Here is a 19,747-nt window from a genome sequence, read left to right on the forward strand (position 1 = left end):
CTAATTCCAATTCTAACACTTCATACTTCTTAATTAGATTGATGACAAGTCAAATTCATCCATAAAACTTCAACAACCATACCATATCAAAATTCCATCTTAAAACTCATATTATAAATTCCTTCTTAATTCCTTTATCTTATTGTTTAAATCCCATATAAGCTTTCCTTAAGCTTATTTAATACCCAAAGAATCAAAATCCACTTAATATTTACCGTAATTAACTATAAAAACCCAACTTACCTATTGTAGCTAAGCCCCACGTGAAGAAGAGAAAGCAAGAAGAAGAAAGCTTCCAGATAGCTCTCTTCCCACGTTTTTTCCACTCTTATAAAAGGAAAAAAATATCTTTTAAAGGAAAAAGACCATAATACCCTTAATTTCCTTTAATAATTACTAAATAACCTTCATCATATATTTCAAATAATCATTGAATTATTTCATTCTTCTACTTTAGTCACCAAATTCTAAAATTTTTCAATTTAGTCACTAACCCGGTATTGCGGATGTTACAATACGTGTCTTCGACACGTCCGTGTGAATTCTATCTTTTTAGAGAAAATTCTTAAGAAACAAATGCAATATTTGGACTATCGCAACGAATTTGGAATGAATCGTAACGCGAACTTCGCCTATCGCAACGAATTGGAATGAATCGCAATGCGAACTTCGCCTATCGCAACGAATTGGAATGAATCGCAACGCGAACTTCGACTATCGCGTTGCGAATCTGGAAACTGATTTGCGATACCGGAGATCGCGTTGCGAATTATCGATCGCATTGTAATTTACTTGGTCATTTTGGCAAATCCAATAAAAGTTGGTCAAAATCGTATATTACAAGGCATTTTCGGTCACTGAGGTTATTTTCTCTTACTAATATTACTAATAATTATTTAATAATTATTATTAATCTAATGATTTGATATTTAATGATTTAATAATAATATGATTTAGTCATGATTACTAATAATTATTTATTATAAATATTTAATGATTTATATTTGATACTAATCATTTAGTAATTATTACTAATAATAATGATTAGTTTGATAATATTTTTTATTTTTTAAAAATATCAAACAAATTTGTTAGGCAGAACTGTCGAGATAATGTTCTCGAAAGAATTATTTCGTGAGATAATGTGTTGACCGGATTATTTCATTCAATTAATTTTTACTCCTTACACTAATTTACACATATAATATAAATTAAACAAAATATTTTTAAAACAACACTAAATATTTTTAAACACAATATTTTTTTAAACATAAATTATCTCGTACAAATTATCTAATATAAACTTACTAACTAACTAATTTACACATACACAACAACTAAAAATGGACAACAAAAAATAATAAATTACCTGCGCATTTGTGCCTTCTTCCTTTCCTTTCTAACAACTAATTAAGCACTAATTAATTTTTTTATAATATAACTTCAACAAACAACCTAATATACGTTTAAAGATACTAACAAATTAATTAATTTTTTTATATTTAATAACTTAAACTAAGAAACTAATTAACTAATTTTTTATATAATATAATATATAACTTAAACTAACAAACTAATATAATATAACTTAAACTAACAAACTAATTAACTAAATTTTAGTTTTACCCTAAACCCTAAGCTAACAAACTAATAATTTCATATAATAAACTAAATTAAACAATAAAAAATTACCTCAAAAAAATGTTTGAGCCTTTATCTTCTTTTCTTCTTCTTCCTTTTCTTTCTCTCGATAAAGTTTCTATATGTGCTGCTTCTGCTTTTACCCTAAACCCTAAACCCCCATATCCTCTATATAAAGAAAATGAGCGTTGGAGAGCGTCATTAAATTTGATTGTTGAAGCAAATAATATTGAGCATTGAATCGTGTAACTATTGAGCGTTGAAAGGCTGCAATTCAACAGCAATATTTGCTGCATTTAGCAGCTAAATTAACGCTTATGGATGCAGGAATCTCCCAGCTATGGATGCAACGCATGCATAAGGGAACAGAGGGTTAAAGCTTGGCTACAATCTCCCAGCTATGGATGCAACCCATGCACGAGGGAGCAGGGTTAAGTTTGGTCGCCAGCAAGGATAAGTTTGGTCCTAAGCTTGGTCGCCGGGACTGCTTGGCGACCTACAAGGTCGCTGGGAGTGCATGGCGACCTTGTAGGTCGCTGGGAGTGCATGGCGACCTGTGTTGGGGTGTTGGGGACGTGCATGGCGACCTGTGTTGGGTGTTGGGGACTTGCATGGCACATGTAGACGTCCATTATCTCTGTGCAGCTCCCGGGAAGCCATGGCGACGTAGTAGGTCGCTCGGAAGGCATGGACGTCGCCATGGCGACCTACAGCCACACTGTGGATTTCACCCTATTTCAGCAAATAATATAGGGAGTGCATTAGATCGTGAATTATTTATTTTGAAAGCATTATATCGTGAGTTTAGCCCGTGAATGGGTACGTACATCTATATCAAACTTTTTCTCTTCCTTTTTTATATCTTTTATTCTTTCCTCCACGTAATATTGGTATTGTTTTTCTTGATAAGGTTAATACGATGAGGGTATAAATTCAATCTTACTTTAATTGTTTCTAGATCAATTCAGTTTGTGGTAAATAAAATTAGAATACTAAAAGGAAAAATGCATAACTATTTTCGTCCCTACTATATAACAGTTTTCTTTATTTCACGTAAAACAATTTCTGAAAAAGTTTTTCTCATTTTTCAGTAATTGATTGACGGAAAATAAGTTAGTCAATTTAAAACATTTTTTGGTCAACAGAATTTCCTTTGTATTTCCTAGAAAATACTTACCCTTTGATTTTCCGTCCAAACTTTTCACTTCAAAACATATATACTCAAATTATGTATTTAATATTAATATAATATTTTAATAAAAATATTAATTATTAAACATTTAAAATATATTTATTATTTTTTTAATAATATAATACTATATTTTTTAATGTTATAACAATATACCCAATTATATTATAATAACATATGATACTATATACAATAAACTATTAATAAAATTTATGTTATTTATTAATTTCCTAAAAATAATATTATTGAATTATTAATAATGAATAATATTATTTATGTATTTAATATTAATATAATAGTCTAGTAATATTTTAATAAAAATACTTAAAAAATAGTTATTAATATTTTTAAAATATAATATATTATTATTATTTTAATAAATACTTATTCTAATTTATAATATTTTTATTTTAGTATAATACACTAGAGTTAATATTTTTATAAACAAAATTGTAGAAATAATATTTTAATAATAATATTGACATAAATAATATTAAATAAATTATTCTAATATTAGTGTTTGCAAATGGAGCAAACTAGGTTGGGAGGGTCGCCTTTGCCTATGCAGTACCCGTTCTAGATTAGTCGATCAATAGATAGAATACTAGTGATTAATTCAAAAAATATTCTAATATTTTAAAAATAATAATATTATGTTTTTATAATAAATAATAATATTTATTATATTTCATATTTGAAATAAATAATTTTTAGAAAATTTATCAACTAGTGAAAAATGATTTACACAATAATTTTCAAACGCTGTATAACGTTTTTTCAAAAAAAATAAAAAAATATATAAATTATTTTATAAAAATATCTTTCAAAAAATATTTTCAGTCAAATAAACTATCCTAAATCCAACCTGTCTAAACATGTTATTTGTTATCGGAGAATGCTAGTTAAACAAGGAATCTCCAAAAGAAGGGGGTGATGTGTCTCTTAAGCATATATTCAGGCTGAGTTATAGATTGAATATATGCTCAGTATACATGGTTTTGGCCTTATATATGAAAGGAAAACACCTTGTTAAGACACGTACATAACATAGAACCAATATCAGGATTGTCGTCTTTTTAGGGAACCAACATGGGATTTACATTTGGACCTATCAATAACATAACTACTTCTGCAGAATCTCCCGTGAACATGGGATGGACTGCTTTTGTATCATGATATTTTTTTGCCAACATATGGCAGATCTAGAAATTTTGAGTCTAAAATTTTAATTTTCTTTTTTTAAAAATAATATATATATAAAAATTGTAATTTTTTTTCTTAACGTATTAAATTAAATTTAATAAATTTTTTAAAATAATAGGAATGCAATTTGCCCCTACGGGTTAATGCATCCGCCACTGCATATTACTAAGATTGGAACCTATACTCATGAGTCTCGACTTCAATCATAATTGCATTGTACTACTCCATACCTACATGCGTATAAATTAATCTTCAAACTATATATATTTTTAAAATGTTTAACTTTTTTTTTAGAATAAATATCTAATGTTTTATTTTATAATTATTTTAAGATGGATCAATTTTATTATTTAACCTTTATAAATATATTTTATTTATTACTATATTGTAATATATTTCCATATTTTAAATTTTAATATTAATTATTACTATTATTACTTTTACACTTTATTAATATGTTAGAGTATGTTTTTGAATACTTTGTTTTGTAACATTTTAATTAATTGTGCATGATAGTTTTATAAGCATAACTCCACAAATTTTATAATTGGACTAAAGACAATATTAATTATTTTAAATTATCGAGAAAAATTATACTAATCCAACTAATAGTCTTATTTCAGTAATTTAAAATAATAAAATATCATCCAGTGAAACAAAAAGAAACTTTTAACATATTAAAATTAATCAGGAGGACGAAGAATGAAACATTTTCTTATTTTAATTTATCAAAGAAAAATTGCTTGATTTTATTTGAGGGTTTGGTGTCGGCATTTATAGATAATTGAATATTATTCATCTATCTTAAATGTGTGGGTAATTTTAATTAATGAAAATTTTAAGGTATTATTTAAATTTGAATAAATACCAGTCCTAGATTCTAAGGAGAACATCGACATTACCTACTTCTTTTGGAATGAGAAATAGTATCTCTGCTTCTTATTATAAGGTATTTCTCCTCGATCGGAAGTGTCGAAATATCGTCTTTTTACTTTATATGTCTTAAATTATTGGAGGTAAATACTGATATTTTTTCGCTTTGATTAGAAAGAGAGAGTGTTGTCCTATTTAATATTAGGAGGTTACCTCTCTTCGTTTGAAAGAAACGAAATGTTGACATTTTCCCCAAGAATTTGGGAGGGTCAATAGCATTGTATTTACTCAATTGAAAAAAATATCATTAATTAAATTAATTTTTAAGTCATAAATTTTATTGTAAAGACAACAATTGATCGACTAGGTATTGATTTTAGGGCGTTATTGGTTGTTATTTCCTATACGTAACCGACTCCCGAACTCATTTTTTTAGTAAGCATACCTAAATGTTCTTTTAATAATTTTAAAATTAAATTTTATTAAAATAACAAATTTTGTTAAGTGATCCAATCACTTTCTAACTAAAAATTGGTGACGACTCATTGAACCATATTTTTAAATTTTAAAAGAAAAACTCAATTTAACTAAAGCGAACCTTGAAATTATTTTTTCAAATTTTCGGAATGTTACGACATAATCAAATTAACAAGGCATAACGAAGAAATTAGCATCAAACATATGTAGAAATGGTCATTTTGTGTCTTAATTTTTTAACGTTTTAGCCCTGGCATTTCAATTTTTGGTCAAAATGGTCACTATTAAATAAAAATAGTTAGTTGACTAACTGTTAATAAATATTACTAACGAACATTATCATATATATTTAATTAATGACGTGACTTATATTTAATTGGTAATCGACTATTTTCATCCAACATAAATTGTTTATCCCAAAACTTGGAACCTGATAATTTATCATAAATTTCCAATTTCAACTTAGTTGATTTGGTATTTAGACTATAATTTTATCTAAGTTTATCTAAAGTATGTTAAATTACATCGTTAGTCATTAAACTTTTATTGTATTTTAATTTTAGTCAGTAAAATGTAAAAGTTACAAATATTGCACTAAACTTTTCAAATTCGTTTGTTTAATCACTTTACCATTAAATCTTTAACAATGCGGTGATATGCTAGTTTCTTTCTATTTTTTTTTTCTAGAAAAACTTAATTTATTTCCAAATATCTCGTGGATAATTGTTCATGACAAAATTGGGGCCAAAAAGTTACCTTTTTCCCTCTCTTTCTTATGTTTAGGTTGGCTTTCTTTGAAAATAACTCAAAATAATAAAAGGGGTAAATTACGATTTAGTACCTAAACTATCAGTTTTGGTCTGTTTTAGTACTTAAACTTTCAATTTTTTTAAAACCATACCTAAAGTGTACTTTTTGTTTCATTTTAATACCCCATCATTAGAAACTTAATGTGTTTATTCTCTAAACTATCATTTTTTATATGCTTTAGTACCTAAATTTTTAATTTTTTTCAAAACTTAAGTATAATTTAGGTACTAAACATGTTTTGGTACGTAGACTTTCATTTTTTTTAAAAACTTAACTGCATGGTACTAAAATGAAATAAAAACTAAACTTTAAGTATGATTTTGAAAAATTAAAAATATAGATACTAAAGCGGATCAAAACTGATAATTTAAGTACTAAATGTGTAATTTACCCTTAAAAAAGACAAAGCTCTAGTGTTCTCTTGGTATAATCTATCTACGATTGTTTTGACGAGATTAATTTTGAAATGTATTATTTTTTTAGAATAATATTTTTCGTTATTGGAATTTTCAGGCATACATCCAAACAACCACGGATCTATCGAGGATTGAGGGTAGGTACGTGTTCATTATGAAATATAATTTTATTCGCTTAGTTACTTATTTTATTGAAGGTGTCCTCATTCAAATTTTATTTATACCTACCATATTTAAAAAATTTATATTATTAACATATATATTATCACTCTCAAAATTATTTTTGAATCCGTCACTTCATCTAAGACCCCTCAAATTTAATGGATCCTTAAAATTGTTGGCTTTTGTGTTGAAGTAGCATAAGTTTAAATGATGATTTGAGAAAATTTAAATTATTAAAGTAGTAGAGGACAATAAAATAAGTTTATTCGTGTCTAAAGTGACAAAAAAAAACAAAAAAATAATGGTTTCCACTGATAACTTGAAACGAGAGAAAATGTTGATGGGTTCTTTGGGGGGAAGAATATGATAACGGAAAAACAAATGTCCAATCAAATGAAGAAATGATTAAAAAATTATTTTGATTTTCATATAAGAAAAAAGATAGCGTCATCTAATTGTTTCATAATTAATGGTTGAGTAACTAAAAAGGAAAAATAAAAATATTGTGTTATAGTTGCAATTTTTATAATTAAGTTAATAAAATAAAAATAATTAATAACTATAATTTATTTAAAATTTATAACTTTAAAAGAATAATATCAACCAATAAAAATAGAGCACACCATACACGACATACATGTCACATGTATTTTTTTGTTTTAAATATTGTAAACTCTTTATCAGAAAAACTAAAACATAATGATAATTTAAGTATAATACTTAAGCAAATAAAATTTTCAAACATTAAAATGGAAACAAATATGATTTTCTTTTTATACAAAAAAAATTAGGTCAAGAAGAGCCAGAGCATACTTAAGACTCAATTGAGATATAATAGCTCTAGATTAAATAGATAATATATAGTGATAATATTGTTATTTGTATTTTTGATAAAATTTGTATTGTGATATTTTTATTGATATAGCCACCGATATCTAATCTATTGACTGATTAATCCGAATTAAGTACTGCAGAGGTAAGGTCTACCATCCTAACCCGGTTTGCTCTATTCACAAACGCCATGTTTCGAATTTCTAAACTTGCTTAAGGGATTTAATGTCTTATCCCAGTAGACCAACTAGTTATTGATGATACATAATATTTGATAAAATATTTAATATGATACTTGAACTATTATTTCATGTATTATTATAATATTCGATTTTAACATTGTTAGTATAAAAATCAATCAATAAAAAATTGACACAATATTTTTTTTATAAATCCATGCTAATTTTATAATAATATTAAAAATATAAACAAAACATTTTTTAATTGTACATTTTTTTAATCAAAGTACATATATTACATTATTATTTTTAAATACAAATACTACAATGAACATTTTAAACTTACAGATATTATATTAGGTATTTTGTTAAAACACATATACCACATTGAATGATTTAAAAGTATATATATCACATTAAATATTTCTTTTAAAAATAGGTACTAAATGTGATATTACCCCTATATATATAAATTAGAAAGAAAAAAGGGGAAGAGAATATTGCATTGCGCTCACGCCGTTTGGCATAGTGGGTCTCATGATTTACGGTAGGATAACTTGCGAGCAAATTCTTTTTTTTAATATTAAATTTAGGAGGTTTTCAAGTGATAAATTATATTCTAAATATTTTTAATTAATTTTAAAAAAGAACGCTCAAATGTTCGAAGTCTTTAGTGCTCGAATTTGGAGTTTTAAATAATAATAATTATTTCTTTAACTACTGATTTAACTTGATTCATACAACTTTGAGTAAATTCAATTATATTAAAAGAATATAAAAAAGCTATCGCTCATTTCGTGAAAAAATTAAATTAATATTTTTAAAATTTATAATTTAAAATACGTTAAATGATCTTAAATTTGTGAATATTCATTTTAAATTAGTACTCAACTTTTTAACAGTTCAATTTCATCCCTAACCTATGACCCTCATTTTAAATTAGTCCCCAAACTCCATAACATTCCAATTTCATCCCAAACTTGAGGATTAAAATGGTCCCCAAAATTGAGTCTAATTTAGAATAAGAGTTACAATTCAAGGATAAAATTAGAATATTCAAAAACTTGAGGATTATTTTAAAATGAAAGTACTAATTTAAGGATGAAATTGAAATATTCAAAATTATCAAAATATGACACATGTCGATTATTTTAAAATGAAAGTACTAATTTAAGGATGAAATTGAAATATTCAAAATTATCAAAATATGACACATGTCGCTTAACAAAAAATTTTAACGGTCGTTATGATCGGGACACTTAAAATGATAATATTTGTAACGTTAGATACCTAGATTGACAAAAATATAATTTAAATACCTAAATAGAAAAATAATATAATTTATGCGCTTATTTTTATATTAAGCCTTTAGAATATGGTTCACTCAAATTATTAAAATATTTTATTTTCATCGATTTTAATTCCAATTTTATACTAAATCGATATTTATTAAGTATAACGAGATCCTATTTCTTTTTATTTTATTAATTATAAATAATATATTTAATACATATTAGAAAAAACAAAACACATTATTCACAACACTGAATAAACTAATAAACGCATTTTTAATTTTCTGTTAAGCTTCTTGCTGGTATGCAGAGTTGATAAATGCGTTGGTTTTCTTCTATTTTTGTCGATCAAAGTTCATTAAGCTTCGTTTTCCCGCAAATTCGTTGCCTTTCGATCTCCACTTTCTCTAAATCCAAGTAAGGTTTTCTGTTTTTTTTAATTGTTTAATTTTGAAATTCTTGCTTTCTTTTCGTTGGCTCTGATCCTTTAAGGGTTTCATTTCATTTCATTTCTCCGTTGATACTTGATCGTCTGGGTTTAGTTTTTGTCTTCTAATAAAGTGGACAAAACCATTTTTTAGATCCTCCTCTGGGTTTTTATGTCTTTTCATTCAGATTTGTTTCAATAAATTTCGTTTTAACTCGCATTTTAAAGCACTGTTCTTTTTTGTGTCATGCAATAAGCTTATCATTTTCTTTTTAATTTTGTAATAATCTGAGGATTTAATAATGCGTATGATTCTTCAATTTTTTTGTAATTTATTTGGCGAGCAGATTATAACGTTATAGCCCTTAATTATTTTTCAAAAAAGTATTTGGTAGTTTTTGCATCAAATTTATTTATTTTCCTTTTTTCCCCCATCTTTAGTTTATCTGAGCTCTGATTTGCTTCTTTACTATTTCCTTCTCTCCATTTTTCTCCAATGCCTTGTGTTTTTCTTTTATTGACTGTTGAAGTGTGGATCCTTTTGTAATTTTAGACATTTTTGTGTTATTTACATCTGTTTTGTAGGGGGGAAATGTGTTTCTTCTTCTCTTATATATATCTTTTGAGGCGGGATTTGTTACAGTAGGCTTTCGGGTATGTTAGTTTGTTCAATACAGAGTTTGGGTTTGAAGAACTTTGAATGATAGAGGAGTTTGTGGTCTTCTGCATGCATGTATGCATTTATTCTTGAAATGAAATGTATTTGGTAATTTCAGTCAATTTTAAGAGAAGTAGAGAATTATTTATTTCTGTTTCATATATTGTTACATACACAAGAAAGATGTTTTCAGATAATTTCGACTGAAGGGAATTGAAATGAATAGCTGGGTCTAATTTCAGGCTCTAAATTTTGGTGCTGACTTGTGAAGCTCCAGATATGTGGCCAGGTTGCTTCCAAGTCAACTTTAGGACTGATATAGTCATTTGCCTATGGATATTTGTTTGAGAATTTGGGGAAAAAGTTGCTTTAAGTAAAAGTAATTACATGGGAATTCAGACAATGGGGTCTCAAGGTGATAGTGTTGGTAATTGCAAACAGCTGCAGTTTCAGCAGTTGGCTCAGCAAAATTCAATGTATAGTCTCACGTTGGATGAGGTACAAAATCAGTTGGGTGACTTGGGAAAACCTCTGAGTAGCTTGAATCTAGACGAGCTTCTCAAGAATGTATGGACCTTGGAGGCTAACCAGACTTTTGGGATGGAAACTGAAGGCACACCACTGACCAATCAAACTTCTCTGCACCGTCAGGCAAGTTTGTCAGTAACCGGTGCTTTGAGCAAGAAGACAGTTGATGAAGTTTGGAGAGATATTCAACAAAGCAAAAATGATGGGGAAAAGAAATCTAGAGAAAGGCAGCCTACCCTTGGAGAAATGACATTGGAGGATTTTCTTGTGAAAGCTGGAGTTGTTGCCGAAGCATCGATAGATGGTAATGCTGGTGATTCTGTAGGTGGGGTAGATCTGAGTGTTGCTCCGAAGTTTGCACCGCAAGGACAGTGGATGCAGTACCCACAGCTTCAATATCACCATCCTCAGCAAAGTATAATGGGGGTTTATATGCCACCCCAGCCTATGCCCCAGCCTTTAGTCTTAGAGACTGCTGCTGTTATGGATGTCTCCTACCCAGAGAACCAGGTGCCGTTGCATTCACCTTTGATGGGAACATTATCAGATACACCGGCATCTGGAAGGAAAAGAGGTGCTTCTGAGGACATGGTTGAAAAAAATGTTGAAAGGAGACAAAAGAGGATGATAAAGAATAGGGAATCTGCAGCACGTTCACGAGCAAGGAAGCAGGTCAGCTTTTATTCGTTTTCATCTCTAAGAATCTGACACTTGTTTTCTGAATTATCGAGTGACCTGAAAAATATCTATAAACAGGCTTACACTAATGAACTGGAGAACAAAGTTTCACGCCTAGAAGAGGAAAATGAGAGGCTGAGAAAACGGAAGGTTAGATCTGTTGTACAAGACACTTTTCTGATTCATTTACATTCAATTGATGATCTTGAAATGTTTTACTTTTGAAATATAAATTATTTTTATTTTTTCCAACATGTTCTTTGAAGAAAAGGATAAACTTCTTACTCAAAAATCAAAATTAGTATTTTTGTTTGCGTTTCCAATATATGTTTATTCATTTCTATAAGTTGATAACCTGTATACACCATGTCTGTATTCTATTAAAAAGCGAATATTATATCATCAAAACATTCTATTGCATTAAATACCTATCTGTCCATAACTCCTGGAACTTACATATTGCAAATGGTTGATATTAAACACTCATTTTCCTCTGTATGTGATACCAGTTATATGATATTTATGGGATTTTCTAGTTGGTTTACAGCTGTTCTTCGTATAAGTAGATCATGATGCTTCCTTGTGTTGTTCTTTTTTCTCATAACCTAAATGGAACACATTATTATTCACCTGCACAGAACTATGATTCAGATTTTAGTTAAATAATAATAATAATAAAACCCTGCTTTATGCAAACATGTTGTATTCCTTGCCATCCCCGTATCATATATTACTGAACATGGCAGCTACAGAGTCGATGTGTTCAATCTGTTGGTTGCTATGGCTATCTAAGATCTCTTCTCAACATCACTAACTATGTATTATGTATACACTTTTCGTCTATGATAAATCTGTCTTCTATAGTAAAGCCAAGTTCTTACCCATTATCCATCTTGATAACTTCATCTTCCTTTGTGTGTAATAATTATGTTGAAAACTTCTGATAGAAAACTTGTTTAGCAAATATCAGCCTTTGTAATATGGATTCCATTGCCAGTGAATGGAAAATGAAAATTTTAGTCAGTGGCCCGGTGCATTTGTTTTCAAGACATATATTCACTTTCCCATGCTTGCTTGGTTTAAGGTTGTTAAGGAACCTCTAATCAATTTGAAATATAACATGAGAACATTCTCCAAAGTTAATTACTGTGCATAACACAGACTAACATTCCCATTTAAGTCACAAAATCAATAATTTAGACAAGTTGGCCTGTCACAGGGTTACGGAAATAAGGTAGCAAATACTAGCAGAAACAGGGCAGCGAAAACTTCTGGTTGTGGTTGCATGTTAAAGCATTCAGCTTAAAATCGAATAGTATTAGATCAGTAGCCACCTTGAATATAAGATTCCAGCAAGCCGTAAATTGTGCTGAACCGCTCCTTTGTCATGAATTGCTTTAGGATGAACTGGATTTCTGCACTGTAGCTAGAGAGGTGCTTAGATGAATTTTACCAGAAGTTTGGTATATCTTGCTGCAGGACAGCTTTCACATATTGTACAATATAACCATAACCTGAAGAAGACATTTTGGACCACAATATTGTGTCTCAAATTCTGAAGTCTAATCTTATTAGCAGCTTATCTGTTGGGTGACTTCATTAGAGCCAGGTTAAATCCAATTGTGCCGTGTTCTTATGTTTATTTGGGACATACTAGGATATTAGTTTTTTTCCTTCTTAATTTCCTATTTTTATCTCAAGTCCTTGCAAGGCTAAGACCTTAAAATGTTTAATATATATTGCTCCGACATTTCATTTAAGTATTTATGTCAGAATGTGACGATATGTTTCTCCAAGGACCCATCAAATACATGAATGTTTTTCCTTTTTAAAAAGTTAAATATACCCTTCCCAGGCACATACTCGTTATCCGGCACATCCGAGTCTAGGTAACATAATGTTTAATGTTTGTTTGAATTGATGGGAGGAAGATTGATGCTCTTGTTCAGACAAAGTTTGGGACTTGAGAGGTTAAGTGAAGCCGACAAAGCACTGTCAACCTTCAGTTCTTCTAAGTCTTCCCTATCCTATCCAACCCCTTCAACCGTGAATAGCTATGTTGCTCCTATTTTCCTACCTCCTATGCTGTTCACATCTAACTTGCATCTTGAATTGTGCGAAGCAACTGAAATGGTTAGAATTATAAGATAATATAAGCCGACCCCAAATTATGATTGAGCTCATGCTAAAGTTCGAGAATCATATGTTTTCTGACGCTAATGATATGCTCGTTCTGTTAACGTTTGCTTCTGCATATAGTTTTCATTCATGGTTTCAGACATTAAAAAAACAAGTAGTCCATCAACTGGAAGTCTTAACTTATTTTTTATTTGTTGTTTTTTCCACATATGATTTGTTTCATTATTGGTTTTGGATGTTTTGTTTCTCAGGAGCTGGAGAATATGCTGCAGTCTGCGCCACCTCCTGAGCCAAAATATCAGCTTCGTAGAACATCATCAGCCTCGTTCTAACACTCCGTAGAAGCTAGTGTGAAAGTTTTGCATATATGTACCAGCTCACGGTTTCGGTTTCCAGTTTCAATTGAGGCATAAGTTTATAAGTAGATGCATCTTCCGGAGGCAGCCATTGTTTCATATGCTGGTAATGGTTGCTTCTCGTGTAAGAGTTCTTTTATTCATGTATTTACTTTTTCACTATGAAATCAATTCAACCTGTAAGGTTTGTGCCTAAATGTTTAGTTTCGAGTCCTTTCTTTTTCCTTTGTTGGCATTCTCTTGATATGAGCATTAATTGGTTTAACCTGAATTTAACTTACTGAACCGATCAAATTTGAATAATTCGATTCGGTTCAATCAGTTTAAAAATTACAACAAACCAAATGCTAATACAATCTCCATTGGGAACAATAAGAGTACTTAAGCTCTTCTTTGTGTTCAATTTTACAAAAGATATAATACAAAAAAATATTTTAACATTTGATTAAATATTCATTTTAGTCCTTATTCTTAAGCATTCCAAGATAAACAAATCTTAATATTTGACTAAATGGTAATCTTGATTCTTTTTTATAATTGGAGTATTTTGTCTCATTAAATTTCTTTTTAGGGCAAAAAGTTTCCATTTTGGATTATTGACCATTTGTTAACCGTTAAGTTTTCATGCACATTAATCTTTTTTATCCTAAAATGAAATAGTAAGACTATAGTGTTTTCAAAAAAAAAATCCTAAAGTAACTATAAAATACTTAAAAGAAATGAAATAAAATAAAATGACTATTTAAATGAAGAGAGATTTTTTTTATCATCGTACATTTAGATGATGAGGCTACCTCTAAGGGATGGTACATCAGTCAGTTGTACCATTTGAGGGTCGACAGTTTCTCCCCTTTAGCTCCTCATTCACATAATTTATGGTCAAGATACTTTTTAGCATCATATCGTTACTCTGGGAATTTTACTACGTGTAATCTACAGAGTCCATCACTATGTCTTCTTCGAGAGACAAAACAAGAAAGAAAAAACATAGCAACAGTAGTACAATATGCACATATCTCTGAAGTGAAAAAAAGGGGGGGGGGCTGATGAGGTGAAAGAGGAGATTTGAAGGGAGAAGCAGGACAAAGAGAATAAAAAGATGAAGTCATGGTTTATCTTTTGGTTTTGTCATCTCGTGTATTAATAGAATATATAAATTTTTAAGATTAAAATTATGATTATACTATTGCAAACAATCATTTTCATTATGTTTTAATCAAAATATAATGATAAATAAAAAAATATTATAAATAATTTGATAACAAAAGTATAAAAACAATAATAAATTTATTTTTTTCAAAATCATACTTAACGTTTAGTTTATATTTAATTTTAGTATCTTGTTGTTAAAAACTTAACGGTGAGGTTGATATGTTACTAATATGATAATGTCACATCATTATTAAAAAAATAATAAAAAAATATCACGTTAGTAGTTCTATTAATTTTTTAACGGCATACATTAAATTGAAATTTAAACTGAACATTAAATATGACGTTTAAAAAAATAAAATTTAGGTATCAAAATAAAATAAAAGTAATAGTTTAGATATTAAACTTGTAGTTTACCCTGTATTTAATTTTATTTTTGAAAATCCATAATACAAACCTAATAAATGAAAAGGAATGTCAATATTATGTAATTTGTCATTTTGAGTTCAATTATTATTATTAATATTTAAACTAAAGCTTAGATTTCACTCTTAACAAAATCAAATTTAAAGACAGATTTGTGTTTGTCGAGATCTGATTTTTATTTTTTAGATGGATTTGTCTGGAAAGCAAAGAAAATGCTTAAATAAACTCAAAACAAAACAGTGTTTCAGAGTCGAATATGTTCAGAGCACTCCCAAACAAATAAAAAGAAGAAATGAAAAAACCTTTTTTGAAACTCAAAATGTTTTCACAACGAAAGCTTCAATCTCTCTCAAAGATCAGTGCCCTCTTCTCCTTCCCCAACAGGTAATCGCCCCCTTTGTTGGTTTTGCTCCTTTTTTTTTTCTTTATATTCAAGAGTGAAGAACCCTAGATCTATTTTTCTTCTCTTTTCCCTTTCATCTTTTTATGCTGATTCTTCTATTTAAATCGGTGTTGTTTTTATTCTTCTTCTTTTCTTTTTAGTAAAACTAAGTAAAAGTTTGTGAAAAATGAAATGGGTATCTCTTGGTTGTAAAGAAGGATGGATTTCCCCCCGAAAGGCTTGATTTTTGTGTTATTTTGTTTCACATCGGACATTGGTTTTATGCATGAACAAGTCAATGATGTAGAAAAATGAAATGGGTAATTGCTGGTTTTGGAGAAAAAAAGGGGGGAAATTTTGGTTAAAAGGTTTGATTTTTGTTTAATATTGGTTGACATGGGAAAAAAATGTACTTTCTAATGGTCTTTTGAGAGGGGATTTTGTATATTAGGGTTTTGGCTATGTTAGTTTATCAATGCCCGGTTCGGGTTGGCTTATCTATGCCGGGTTCGGGATGAGAGGGGAGTTTGGGGTCTTCCCTGTGCATGTATGTATTTACTCTTGAAATAAAATGTTTCTGATAATTTAATTACTCTAAGATAAGTAGAGAGTTATTTTTGCTTTTGTTCCATGTATCTTGTTGCGTATACGAGAAAAGATGTTTTCGGATCATTTGGACTTAAGATAGTTGATATGAATGGTCAGGTTCTAATTTTTGGAGCCGACTGGGAAACTTCAGGTGTGCAATCGTTGGGGGGGGGGGTTTCAGGTGGACTTTAGGACTGATATAGCTTTCATAAAGTTTTTATTTCCGAATTTGGGGAAAAACGTGGCTTAAGTTGAAGTGATTACATGGGAATTCAGACAACGGGGTCTCAAGGTGATAATGGTAATAATGGCAAACAGTTGCAATGTCACCAGTTAACAAGGCAAAATTCAATGTACAGTCTCACCTTGGATGAGGTCCAAAATCAATTGTCCGACTTGGGAAAACCTCTGAACAGTATGAACCTAGATGAGCTTCTCAAGAGTGTGTGGACCTTGGAGGCTAACCAGACTTTTGGTACGGAAACTGAAGGAACAGCATTGACCAATCAAACCTCTCTGCAGCATCAGGCGAGTTTGTCGTTAACTAGTGCTTTGAGCAAGAAGACAGTCGATGAGGTTTGGAAAGATATTCAACACAGAAAAATCGATGGGGAAAAGAAATCTAGAGAAAGGCAGCCTACACTTGGAGAAATGACGCTGGAGGATTTTCTCATGAAGGCCGGAGTTGTTACAGAAGCATCTACTGATGAAAATGTTGGTGCTCCTATTGCCGGGGTCAATCCAAGTGTTGCATCTCAGTTTGCACAACAATGTCAGTGGATGCAGTACCCACAACAACCGCAGTATGATCATCCACAACAAAGTATGATGGGGGCTTATATGCCAGTTCAGTCTATGCCACAGCCTTTAGCCATAGAGACTACTGGTGTAATTGATGTCTCTTACCCGGAGAACCAGTTGGCATTGCCTTCTCCTTTGTTGGGAACTTTATCGGATACTCAGGCATCTGGAAGGAAAAGAGGTACCCCCGAGGACATAGTTGAAAAAACTGTTGAAAGGAGACAGAAGAGAATGATAAAGAACAGGGAATCTGCAGCACGTTCTCGAGCAAGGAAGCAGGTTTTTCATTTATTTTCTCTCTCAAACGAGCTTGACAAATACACCGTTCCTTTTTCTGTATCTTCTTTGCTTTTTTATTTATTTGATGTTTTATGATCTCTTTTTCTGAATTACCGAGTGAACCTGAAAGATATTTATAAACAGGCTTATACTAATGAACTGGAGAACAAAGTTTCACGCCTAGAAGAGGAAAACGAAAGGCTAAGGAAACAAAAGGTTAGATCTGTCTTATAAGCCACTTTTACAAGATTAAAAGATTCTTTTTTAAGTATAATACATTTCTTTTTCAACATGTTCTTTGTCAGAATTAGTATTCTTGTGTTTTCATTTTATGATATCTATATACTTATGCGACAGGGTTTCAAATAGCGGCTGAATAGCGGTGTTGCGGCCGTTATATCGCGGTCGCGGTGGTATCCGAAACCACTATCGCGGAAAATAACGTTGTGAAGCGGGATCACACCAATAGCGGCAGATCGCGGCCAATCGCGAACCGTTATTCCGTTATTTTAAATTTTTTAAAAAAAGGTTTTTTATTAAAAAAATCAGCTCCTTTGAAAAAAAATTCATGATCGCGATATCCGCAATGACCGCAATAGCATCCGTTATATCCGCAACCGTGATAAACACGACGCGACCGAAAACGTGACCGCAAACGCTATTTAAAACCCTGCTTATGCCTTGACTTTGATAACCTGTATACATAGTTGGTAAGCAGCTATTCCTTGTACGAGTAGATCATAATGTTTACTTGTATTGTTCCCTTTTCTCATAACCTAAATCGATATAGATCACAGTATCTTAAGTTTGATGCATTCTTCAACTTGGCTAGGCTAGTGTTTTATGAGGTCATTTGACTGGTCTAAAGTTGTGAACTTGTGACCATCCGATTCCGACCTTAATCCTACCTTTTACTAAATCCCAACTGTTTTCTGACAATGTTAAAAGGTACTGCTCATAGTCAATAAATGAAACATTTTGGAATCATCAATCGTATGATTCGTGTCCTCTTTGATGCTCAGCCAAATCTGCCATGAAATGTTTCTTTGTAGCAGTTGTTAATTTCCTGACGTTTACCTTCGTGGACGCCAAATCACTTATCATATTTTTATTCATCAGTGTTTCCGCGTAAAATTTGACTTCTCTCTTGGTTTCGAATTTTATATTCTTAGGAGCTTGATAAGATGCTGCCGTCTGCACCGCCGCCTGAACCAAAATATCAGCTCCGTAGAACGTCGTCAGCCCCATTTTAACAATTCGCCTAGTGGCTAGTGTGAAAGTTTTGCATATAAAAACAAGTTTCTGGCTTCTGTTTCTAGTTTCAATTGAGGCATTAGTTAAAAAGTGAGCACAACAATCTGCAATGCATCTTCTGGCGGTTTCCGTTATTTCGAATGCCATTGATGGTTGCTTCGTACTTGTACGAGATTTTGTTCATGTATCTACTTCTTACTATGAAATATCAATTCAAACTAGAAAACTTAATGTTACATTCCTACTCTCTAACCATTAAAGATAGTAAGGATTGCTGCGAATGTCTAGTTTTGTGTCATTTTTCTCTCTTGATACGATCATTTCACCATCTTAGCAGGGTTTATCGCACAAAAGCACATGTGCATGTATGTCTACATGTGCATGCATAGATGATAGATACATGCATGCATACAAGATCCACGAACACTCTTTTGGGTTTCTGCATGTTGCCTGTGTGAATGGAGGGGACTGGATTGAAAAATAGTCATTTTCGATGTCCATGAGATGAAAAGGTTTTGTGTTTGAACTGCTAGAAAAGTCGATCAAGGAAACTTCAACAATCTCCTCTGGTCACATCGTCTTCTAGCAATTAAAAGTCATCCTCATCCAGGATCCATCAAATGTAGAAAAGTCGATCAAGGAAACCACGACAACCTCCTCTGATCACGTCATCTTCTAGCAATTCAATGTCATCCTCATCCAGGATCCATCAAATGTAGAAGGTCTATGCGTACATGGACTTTACAAAATCCAAGAGTCGTGGATGGAGAAGAGGATCCATCAAATATCGTAGGTTTACGTGTACGGTAGGACTTTACAAGATTCAATAGTCGTGGATGGAGACAGGGAAATCAGGTTGCAGATGTTCAAGTCTAAATTGGTAAGGATCCCTGGACAGCCAGTTGCTTTTGCCCCTCTGAAATCCGTTCAGAAGTGGAAAGGTCTGTCTTCGAGGGTCGGACTTATTCTTCCTGATCTCATTTTGGGTGCGGAACGAACACCTGTG

General features: G+C 30.8%; 1 protein-coding gene across 7 annotated transcripts; it reads left to right on the forward strand.

Annotated features, from left to right (window-relative positions):
• The first annotated feature begins 9,351 nt into the window (after positions 1-9,351).
• Positions 9,352-18,962, forward strand: LOC120180768 (ABSCISIC ACID-INSENSITIVE 5-like protein 2). 7 transcript variants are annotated; one of them, XM_039186062.1, is made up of 5 exons: positions 9,352-9,490; positions 10,086-10,154; positions 10,401-11,358; positions 17,632-17,703; positions 18,660-18,962. In XM_039186062.1, the coding sequence occupies exons 3-5, from the start codon at positions 10,546-10,548 to the stop codon at positions 18,738-18,740; spliced, it is 966 nt and encodes a 321-aa protein (XP_039041993.1). In that variant the 5' UTR covers positions 9,352-9,490; positions 10,086-10,154; positions 10,401-10,545; the 3' UTR covers positions 18,741-18,962. The 7 variants fall into 7 exon arrangements, with proteins under 7 accessions (XP_039041993.1, XP_039041991.1, XP_039041995.1 ...); XM_039186060.1 differs by lacking the exon at positions 10,086-10,154; XM_039186064.1 differs by lacking the exon at positions 10,086-10,154 and having other exon boundaries at positions 10,430-11,358.
• The last annotated feature ends 785 nt before the right edge of the window (positions 18,963-19,747 follow it).

This window comes from Hibiscus syriacus, unplaced genomic scaffold (genome assembly GCF_006381635.1).
Source record: "Hibiscus syriacus cultivar Baekdansim isolate YM2019G1 unplaced genomic scaffold, ASM638163v2 tig00112501_pilon, whole genome shotgun sequence".
NCBI lineage: Eukaryota > Viridiplantae > Streptophyta > Magnoliopsida > Malvales > Malvaceae > Hibiscus > Hibiscus syriacus.

Bases quoted from the DNA above. Each gene is read 5' to 3' on its own strand.
- LOC120180768 (XM_039186059.1), top strand. From the start codon at position 16,672: ATGGGAATTCAGACAACGGGGTCTCAAGGTGATAATGGTAATAATGGC. The intron at 17,488-17,631 runs GTTTTTCATTTA...ATTTATAAACAG, and splicing joins GTTCTCGAGCAAGGAAGCAG to GCTTATACTAATGAACTGGA. The intron at 17,704-18,659 runs GTTAGATCTGTC...TTATATTCTTAG, and splicing joins AAAGGCTAAGGAAACAAAAG to GAGCTTGATAAGATGCTGCC.